At 42.3% G+C, this 10,653-nt stretch overlaps 1 protein-coding gene across 1 annotated transcript in view; it reads right to left on the minus strand.

Moving 5' to 3' along the window:
• Positions 1 to 10,214, minus strand: part of IREB2 (iron responsive element binding protein 2) — a 49,246-nt gene extending 39,032 nt beyond the window's left edge. Inside the window, exons 1-2 of the mRNA XM_043489775.1 lie at positions 10,065 to 10,214; positions 8,503 to 8,592 (exon numbers count right to left, since the gene is read on the minus strand). Of these exons, the coding sequence (XP_043345710.1) occupies positions 8,503 to 8,592; positions 10,065 to 10,083 (109 nt within the window). The 5' untranslated portion in view covers positions 10,084 to 10,214. The remainder of the gene's footprint in view (positions 1 to 8,502; positions 8,593 to 10,064) is intronic.
• Positions 10,215 to 10,653: the final 439 nt, after the last annotated feature.

Below are 10,653 nucleotides of genomic sequence, written 5' to 3' on the forward strand. Positions count from 1 at the left end.
TGTTCCCAAGCTCACTAGTACCTAAACTGAACTCAGTGATCTTCCCTCTGCTCTGTCCCATATCACTATCATCTCCTGTGTTCCACAGCACAGTAAACAGCACCACCATCCACCCATACGCTTATGCCAAAGCATCCAGGCATCATCCTTAAATTATTTGCTTTTTCCACCATTCTGACATATGTGCCGAAGGTTCAAAAACAATGGTGGATAAATCTGCTGGGGCCTTAGCAGGACTCAGAGCAATGGCACCAAACTGTACTTGTACTCATTGTATTGTTCACTTTCATGCAAAATACCAGGTTCACTTAAGAATGTCATTGATGAAGCAGAAAAAGTATTAATTGTATTAAATCTCAATCGCTGAGGTCAAGTCTCAGTATTCTGTGACAACAATGAAGTGCATAAAAGCATTTCTGCTCAAAACCAAAGTACAATAGTTGCTTGAGGGATAAACACTTGTGTGACTGAATTACAAGCTAAACTAGCCAGTTTTCCCAAAGAACAATATTTTTACTTGAAACAACAACTGACAAACTCTGGTTATTCAAACATGGATATCTGGCAGATATTTTTTCAAAAATGAATGAAGTAAGCCTGTCTGTTTCTTATCTAGTCCCATTAATGTCTACTCATTGTGTGCACTGAAGATCTTTGAGAAATAAAGTTTCACTGAGTTATACAGATCTCTCAAATGCGGACACACTTTATTATACTGTATATAAAAAATGCAGACATGCACTTTATTAGTATCGCCACAGCCCCCCTTTAACACGGGCGCCAAGAGCCCCCAGGCCGCTGTGCACGCTGAAAGACTCCTGCCCGCGCCAGTACCTGGATGAAGAAACTTCACACAGAAGAGCCTCTGCCCTGCCACGGCCTGCACTTTCCCTGCAAGCTGCCTGGAGGGTCACACAATGAGCAGCTGCTGCTTCTGCAAGCCCCCATGCGCCGTGACTCTGAAGGACTCTTGCCCCTCCAGCATCTGTTGTCTCCATACACATCCACACCGCCGGATGCGGCCTGCCCAGTCCCCTGCCTGAACTCCAGGATGGCCTACTGCTTGTGCAGCAACTCCAGACCAGCTCCAGCCTGACCAAACCAGCAAACATCTCTGCTATCTAACGAGTTAAACCACAACTTCTCCAGTGATCTCTGACTCCCTTCCAATCTGTTGTTCCTTGGGTATTCTCTGTCAGCCTTATAGTAACATATAATACAGCATTTCCTTACATCTGTTACTCTTGTATCCCAGTTAATAATTATTTATGTTAAATTTCCCTTTCCATTACTAAACTGTGTGCTTCCTTAAGCACAAAGATACCATCTTAGCCATCTTTCACTTGCCAGGAACATGTCAGTACTCCATGTTAACTGAATGAATTAAACAGGGTTGTTGAGAGATACATGCACCAAGCAGAAAACTGGGCTGGATTAATGCCACCTCTTCTAACTAGGAATTTCTAGAATCCTACCAATCTGGAAAGCTTATCCTTTAAGGACAGGTAATCTAAAAGACACCTGGGGAACCAGAACAAGCTTATGACTTAAACTGAAAAAGTACAATGTATTATCATACTTCTGAAACGAACTGATAACAATAGATATCCTTTTGATCAATTACTCAGTAGAAGATCTAAGAGGTGGTTCAGCCTTTAAAAAAAAAAAGATGCTGAGGCCTGCTGTTTTACATGGGAGGCAGCTGATGAAAAGCGTTTCCAGGACTGCAGATCTTACCACTCAAGGTTAAGTGGCTGCTATCAAGATTAGGCAATATAACACATCTCTCAGTGCCGGGCTCAAAAACTGTTGGCCTACAGATATGTTTTGTTTTACAGAGTTTTAACACTTTAAAGTTCAACTGCCAACACTGAAATATTAGAGATTTTTTTTTAACAGGAAAACTCAAATTTCTGGCTCCTTAAGACAAAGGGAAAATTTTATAACTCCAATCTCACATTTTTGCTGGAACTGAGTAGCATTTACTCCTTTATACAGGGCATCTGCTCTCCACTTTAACACAATTACAGCCAGAGCCACTTCGCTTGTATGTGGTGCCTCTACAGTCCTGTAAGCACGAGCATATGAGCATACAACCCCCAGCACAGCAGTTTTACACACACAGGCTTCGGAATCACAGGTCTCTGTTCAAATTTCTCCTCCACCATTTATTATGTAATACTTAGGAGTGGTACCTTGGCCAAGTGATAATAACAGAACTTACCTTAGAGTGAATATAGTAAATAATAAACACTAACTAGCACTTTATTAATGCCATTAAATTGGGAAACAGAATGGTATTGGGGGTGGGGGGTCGGATCCTGGTCTGAAATCAGAAGATGTAAGTCTGAGACTAAATCTTCTCACTTAGAAGATATGAGATCTTAGGCAAATTATTCAGATTTTTAGTCTAATTTTCTTTATCTGCATAAAACTATCTTCCCTGCCAACCACAAAGCAATGTAGTGAAGACAGATAATGTAAAAGGCTTTGTTATTTCTCAAAAGTGATCATTACAGGTTTAAACAGTAGATGGAGAAATTACCCATACAAGATACCAGTAGTAACAACAGGCTTTAGGTAAACTAAATATGAAAGAGTAATACACTGAAGACTGAAGCAAGGGGAAATCACTCAAACACTCAAGGCCTGCCTAAAGCCTCATGGAGGGTATTTTTGGAGTCCAGACTCAGAGAGCAAAGGGACTGGTAAGAACCTGCTAGAGTAGCTTTAGGGTTAACCTAAAATCCCTGTTCAAGGCTAGGAGCCTGGAGAAAAGATTCAGAAACTGTTTTAGAAGGCCCTGTAACCCCAGATCTAAGAAGTGGTTCAACAACAGTGATTTTGCAACAGGATTAGCTCACCCCCATGTCTCATTAGTCAAGGTATTGTTTCTCTCTCCCTAACCAGTACCAGGCTGGATGGGATTGATTTCCAATAAACAACTCTGACCTTTGCTGTTGTTGTTTTAATTTTTCTATGGAGCACCTAAGAAGACGGAAAGAGAAAACAGATTCCTGCTTCTTTAAGATTTTTCTTGGCACTCACTGACAAAAGGTAGAGAAAACCAGACAAACAGTATCTATTATTGACAAAGGTACAAGCACACTCACTCTTCTCCCATCCAAGTACTAACCAGGCCCGACCCTGCTTAGCTTCCGAGATCAGACGAGATCGGGCGCGTTCAGGGTGGTATGGCCGTAGACCACACTCACTCTTCTCATCTGCTCCTGGTAAGCATGTGATCTTGCACTATCTGCTAAGGTAACCGGCGGACTTCATGGTGCCTGTCCAAACCGCCAGCCATGGAACGGAGAGCGCTCAGTGTCCCGTTACCTCCCTGGCTACAGCACCGAAGCAGGAGCCAACCCCTTGGCAGGTCAATGACCGTGGCCTCGTGGAAAAAATACACTAGGACAATGAGATTCCTCTCTCAGGAATCTGCAGTCAGGACACAGACTGAACCAGAAGGTTGTTAAGCACTAGGCTAGAGACAGAGGCTGCCATTTGTGGCCGTGTATGAACGTGGTAAGCAGAGGCGGCTTGTAGGCAGTGAAGTGGAAGGAGCAGAAGAGTGGAGAGGGGTCAGGAATTGGAAGCACTGAGAGGAAAACTAAAGAGCTCTCTTAATTCCGAGCCCACTGCCCATTTTCTTGAGATACAGCCAACCGTCATTGCTTGGGAGCTCTGTAATATCAAAATAAATCTTTCTTCACTTGAGCTAGTGGGTGTCTGTTCGCTGCTACCAAAAGACCCAATCTAGAACAGGAACTATCTACAAAAGCACAGTTAAAACCAACAGACCAATTAAAAAAAAAAAAAAACCCAACAGACCACTGGACAAAATGTAGAAGGTTAGTGAATGCATGGTTATAGATGGAATAGAATCACATTAGGTAAAGGTAATCCTTAGAAAGTTATGCCTTGTGTATAAACATTATAAGCAAACTATTTCATTGCTTACCTAACTTACTGCCCTTTCCAGAGTCCATGGAAGAGACAAGATTAGAAAACAAGGACTTGTGCTCCTGTCAGTAAGATAATAGACCAGCAACAGATGTCTGATTTGCCCAGTCAAACTACAGGTTAACTGCAGGTTAAAACAATAGGTGAAAAAGTCATCTAGAGATATAGTCGTAGCGGGCTGGTAAGCCCAGCATAACACAGAGAGAGGGCTGGCAGTGGCAATACTGTTACACAATACCAGTAAGTAAAGTGGGCTATAGAGAGAAGGCTGGAGAGCAGACATTCAAAAAGAAACAAGGATAAAGAGAACAGGCAATCTCCACATGACAGAAAGAACAGCCTCTGGCTTAGAAATTCTAGTTCCCAAGAGGCCTGACTGAGCTTTCTTCCTTTGCCATTGGATGTCTGGAAATTGCAATAGCATCTTCCTTCTTGAATGCTGAGTTAAGTGAGTTTTTGTTCCTTATACTGACTGAAGGGCAAAGACTGGAAGAGACAGTACATATACAGTAAAAGTGAAAAAGAAAAGTACTTGATGGAGATGGAGGAAACAATAATTTCAATCCAATAATTCTATATAATGAGCTGGCATCAAAACTTAACTACCTCACAGACAGCTTTATTTATAAATAGGGAAAAGATGGTAACAACTTCAATATTCAAAGGTCTGCTAACTAAACCATGAGGTTTTCATATAGGCAATGCTGTGCAGCCGTGAGAAGCTGTAGAAAAGTGTATATATCCCTTTCTACTCAAAACTCACAATCCCTGGTTCAGAAACCACACAGATTCAGACAGCAGTGGATACTTGTATTCAATGACAGAGAAAGATGTTCATGATATATTAAATTAAAAAAGGTTACAAAACAATATACACTGTATTTTTGTTAAAGGAGTACATTTACATATATCTGTATATGCACATAAAAATGAAACTGTCTCTACACTGCTTATAATGTTTCTGTCTGTGATTTTCAATCCCAACCTAACTTCTTATAATCAATAAAAGCTCTCCTAAAAAATTAAATACAGATTTTCTTTTGGAGAGTGTAAGGTAGGATTTGGAAAACCAAGTCCTAGCTCCATTACAGGATTGAGCAGTACTATGGTTAAAAAGCAAGCAGTTAGTAAGGAAAAAATAAAGATGAATGAGATAATATGAGACAAAGAAGGCAGCCTGAGGCTTTATACTGGCCTGAAATCCCTCTTGCCCATAACAGCCACTCGCTAAAATATGTTTCACTAGAGCCAGGCCAGTGTCTTCACTGCCCTCCTCCTTACTCATTTTCATTTATGTCTTCCATTATGCTTGCCAGTCATTCTAAATCCCCCAAGTGTTAACTGGCCTCTGTAATCCCTCTGCCATTCCAAGCAACAGTGATTTCTCTCTTCCCGGCAACCAGGTACATTTTCAAATTCAGAGATCTACTTAAGAGAATCACTCAAAATTTCTAAGGTTGTAGTCAGTGCACTCGAGTGCCAGGTAAATAGCTCCAGATGGTTAAAACAGCATTTTGCCGCTAGTCAGATTATATAAGTTTAAAATGTGATCAATACGCATGACATGTCTACTACTGTAAGGATTGTTGTTTAGTCTCCAAGTTGTGTCCGACTCGTTTGCAACCCCGTTTGCTAGTCCTGGCAGGAGTGGCCTGCCAGGCTCCTCTGACAATGGGATTTTCAACACAAGCATACTGAAGTGTGTTGCCATTTCCTTCTAATGGTGATCTTCCCAACCCAGGGATCCAACCTGAATCTCTTGCTCTGGCAGGCAGATTCTTTACCACTGAGCCACCCAGGGAAGCCCTTCCATAAGGATCCCTTGAGTATAAACTAGAGAAGCAAAAAGATAAAATGGCAATAAAAAAGCAAAAATCAAATAATTTGTGTTGTATTCTATCTAAGAACAGACTCAATAAAAGAAAGCATTGTTAGTGAGTCAGATAGCCTAAGCTAGTTCACTCAGCACCCACTCCCAACCACTTTTCCCTTGTCTTTCTCTACTGCAAAAGTCAGAAAACGAAATCTTTCAGGCTTTAAAGTTGAGTGGTGAGAAAATTTTGGCCAAGGAGATAAGCTCCTGGGGAGGGGTTTTCTTCCTGTTTTGCCCTTCCAGCTGCTTATAATATGTACATAATGCCTGGAGATACAACAGCTATTTGCAACCCCCAAAATGAAAACAAAACAGAAAAAAAGGGAAAAGCCTAAGTCCCTGCTGATGTTGGTGCTATAGAGTCCCAGTATGTCCACACCCAGACTTCTTGTTAGATGAGAAAAATAAACTCCTATTTGTTAGAATCACTGGAGGATTTTGGTCCTTGCAGCTGCAGGCATTCCTGATACAGTTAGCAGGGAGTTTAGAAGAGTGTTTTAGACTACCTTTTCTCCCCAACACATAAGAGAGCCAGAACGCTTTCCCTTCATTAAGTTACTCATTACAACCATGATTCTCAGCCTTGTAGGTATCCGAACGTGGGAAGCAGAGAAGACAGTGGTCGGCAACCATGGTGATCACCAAAGTGAAAGTGAAGTTGCTCAGTCGTGTCGGACTCTTAGCGATCCCATGGGACCGCAGCCTACCAGGCTCCTCCGTCCATGGGATTGTCCAGGCAAGAGTACTGGAGTGGGTTGCCATTGCCTTCTCCTGGTGATCACCAAAGCAATGTCTCTTAAGCACAGGTCTGGGAGGCCATTCAGTTTGGTCCCTCCAGAAAAATCCAACATGGATTTTTCTGTTTTTCTACTCAAGTTTCTCCTTTCTTTCAAAATCAATTCTTCCAAATTTTATTCCCCATTAAACAGTCATTAAGAAATTATTTAGGTAACTATTCAATAAACCTTTCACAGTAACCATTCTATTAAAAAAAAAACAAAAAAAAATCTTAACCCTAGAGAAATAAAACCCAAATTTCTGTTTTAAAGGCATTTATATATACAAGCATTCTATTATTATATTTATCATGGTTATAAAAACCCTGGTACTCTGGAATTCAATTATGTACAGATGCCCACAACAGCTTATTTTCCAGAGATAATATAGCTCTTACACTATTAATCACTCTCTTAACGCATTTCATAGTTCTTTTGATTTCCTGCATTTGGGAAATACAGGCTATTTTCAAGTAGGCACATTTCCACAAATTATCCATAGAAAGAACTTATACTCAAAACTAAAAAACATCCCCACATATGTTCTTTTACTTTACTAATCTCTAAAATATGGGTTAAGAAATTTCCAGGCCAGAATCACTAGGTATTTGAGATAAGTCAAAGTCACTCAGTCATGTCTGACTCTTTTTGACCCCATGGACTATAGTCCGTGGAATTCTCCAGACCAGAATACTGGAGTGGGTAGCCTTTTCCTTCTCCAGGGGATCTTCCCAACCCAGAGATCGAACCCAGGTCTCCCACATTGCAGGTGGATTCTTTACCAGCTGAACCACAAGGGAAGCCCAGATATTTGAGATAAGTACAGTGGGAATAAAAAGATCTTTCTTGTATATAATCAACTTAGCTGTTCCCTTTTCAAAATTAATACAAGTTCCTCATTAGTGAAGAGATAAAATAAATGTGAATGAACAACACATGGCACTAAGAAAAGATCAACCTCTCAAAACACATCACAGCAACTAAATATGCAAAGTAAAAGATTTTGGTGAAATGTTTATTTTTAAATGGCTACCTAATTCGAAGACAGGCATCTTCTCCAAAATACACTCTAAGATATCTAAATCTTCTCACACTACACAAGAAAATACTGCTAGTCTAGAACATTTACCCCATTAAAACCTACAGAAAAATCAAAAGCAATCTTCTTAACCAACACAAGAGGGAAAAAACAAAAAATCCCAAGGTTAAAGAAAACCTCCTTCCAAAACTACAACAGATTTGGCATTTCTCTTTTCACTGAAAAGTCAGAAAAGAATAATCTAAATTACTCTTTCAAACAGGTCTTCCCTTTAGTGGCCTGGTTGAGAAAGCTACTCAGTTGTCAATAAAGTCAAGGCTTCATCCAATACTACGGGGTTCTGCCAATTTCACTCTTCTGAGGCTTCAGTGAAAGGTTTGATTTGGATCAGGAGCCTGCAAAGGGCTGCCAAGAGGGCTGGTGCACAAGCCTGGGCAAACCATGCGCTGGTCAACAACTCAAATCAGTGGGCCCTATTGATGATTCCTAATCAAAGGACAGTAGATAAAGAACTGTTGGGACTGTTCACTTGAAAAATTAAAATATACATTTAATAGCTCTAGAATATCATCAGTCAAGTTTTTATTGTTTTTAAAAATGTATTAGTAGTTTCTTTAGGGAAAAAAATAAACCAACCATTACAAAACTAACTTAAGATATGAAAATAAGAAGCTACGGTATGGGCTTACATCCTCCTCTCACGAAAGTTTTCCCAATGTTAGAGATACGTGTAGGTGTGCCTACTATGACACGGTGAGAATAAACTTAAAATTTCTTCAACTCAGCTAAACAAATGCATTTTTATTATTAGAAGCTAAATAAACCCAAGAAAATGTAAGCATCATTACCATACTTGGTGCCTCCAAGTCTAGGAACATTGAAGAACTTCTTATGTGAACTGTCATTTAATGTTTCAATAAGGTACTCAAAGGCATATCCTGGAAAGAAAAAAAAGAAAAAAAAACTTTCATTATGCACTGTTACAAAGTGCCTTATTCAAAGTGAAAACACCTAGAAACCAGATTTGTCCAACAGAATTTTCTCCAATGGCACAAATGTTCTGTATTTGAGCTGTTCAATAAGATAGTCATTAGACGCATGGGGCCACTGACCACTTAAAATGTGGTTACAGGGACTGAGAAATCCTTTCAAATTTTATATAAGTAATTTAAATAGTCACATGTGCCTAGTGTCCACTGTACTGGACAGTACAACTCTAAACCATGACTCTCAAATAAAAACTGGTAAAATAATGAACTGAAATGCGGTAATAAAGAATACCTAGAAAGGGACAATAAGAATGATTTAAATGATGTATAGACACGTTTGTGAAGACAAGTCCTGAAAACTGCATAAATACAAACAGGGCAAATTGAGAACAGCATAATTATGTTAGAACCGATTTTTAAAAAACAATCAAAAGATAGACGTTTACACAGCATTCAATAACATGAACAAAATCAAAACCAAACCAAACAACTTATCAGATAAGACCTTAATAGGCCTTAAGCCTAAAGGTAAAAGTGAACAACAAATTATCTGGGTAAAACGGATTTTCCCTAAAAGACCCGTCTTTCTGGTTTTGCACGAATTGAAGCTTAACTACGAAGACCCAGGGGTCTCATTTGAATGTGCCCCTGCTTCTAAGGTTCTTGGGGGAAGTGGAAGTAACCTTGAGGTTACAGAACCTTGAGATCTTTTGTGCAGACTCACTGCGGTGGGTGGGCAGGACCCCCAACACTGTTAGGACCTTGGTCTGAAATGAGATGCGATAAGCACAGCCCACTTTCTAAGAGTACATAACGTTTTTCTTTTTCTGCTGAGGGGGAAGCGAGGAAGGTGGATGGTGGGGGAGGAGACCCAGCTCTGCAATAAATGGTCAGAGAACCGGCTGACCAGTGTTCGGCCTTGACCACCCCCCACTATGCTACTAGAGGCAAAGAGAGAGGGAGGGGCTCGAATCTGGACAGCGGAATAAACTAGCTGCGTGAGACCCCAGCGATGAGACACTGGCCCCCATCCTCATCTCTTACAAATGGGGCCGGCGGGGGGGGAGGGGGTAGAGAGAAGAAGATGGTGGGCCTTTCCTCGACCCTGGTGCCACTAAGGAATATCGGGAAGCCCTGGCAGCCAACAGCGGCGCCAACAAGCTGAGGCCGCCAAGGGTCAAAGCCAGCGGCGGAGTAGACGTCCCCGGCGGGGTCACGCTGAGGGGCGAGGGCTGCGAGGCCGGGCTCTCGCGGCCTAGGCGCAGAGAGTGCGGCCCAACAGGCAGGCCCCTGGGGAGCAGGACCTGAGCCCGGAGGGCCCCAGCGCCGGCCAAGCGACTCCAGGCGACAGAAGCAAAGAACTCGGAGCCCGGGTAGCGCGCGTCTCCATTGCCAGATGCAGTTGGCGGACTGAAACTAACCTGCACTTGGGGCGTCCATCGCCGGAGACCATATTATCCCTACGGGGAGGGGGCCCGCGGGGGAAGAAGGGGGAGGCCGGGCGGGGAAGAGGGGGAGGAAGGCAGGCGGACCGGCAAGGGAGGAAGGAAAAGATCAGTCTCGCGCAAACACCGCGAGAGCCGCAGAGCCGGCCCCAGGTCTCAGCTCGCGGGATTTGCCTCCCAACTCTCGCGAGATCCTCGGACGTGGAAACAAAGAAAGAGAAGGGGGCGGTGCAAGGCGGAAGGCTATTCTTTGCGCAGTCGCTTCTGTTCTCCAGAGTTGGGGCGAAAGGCAGGGGAGGCGGTGGCGTAGGCGTCACTGGCTTTGCCCTCTTCAAGATCCGTTACATAGTTGTAGCCTCAAGTGTCCAATTGAGGTTGTGAGGTTCAGCGGTGTATGGGCTTCTACAGGGTATCCGGTGGAGTGTATGTGTGGAGGAGCAGGAAGGTCGGAATTGGAACTCCTACGAAAAACAAGGAGAACCGCTTTCTCCTGAAGATAAGCTTTAGGTTAAACTTGTCACATGTGTAGCTTGTAGTTCTCTGGAGAGCGTGGTAGGACTGATAG

This window comes from Cervus canadensis, chromosome 17 (genome assembly GCF_019320065.1).
Source record: "Cervus canadensis isolate Bull #8, Minnesota chromosome 17, ASM1932006v1, whole genome shotgun sequence".
NCBI classification, from domain to species: domain Eukaryota; kingdom Metazoa; phylum Chordata; class Mammalia; order Artiodactyla; family Cervidae; genus Cervus; species Cervus canadensis.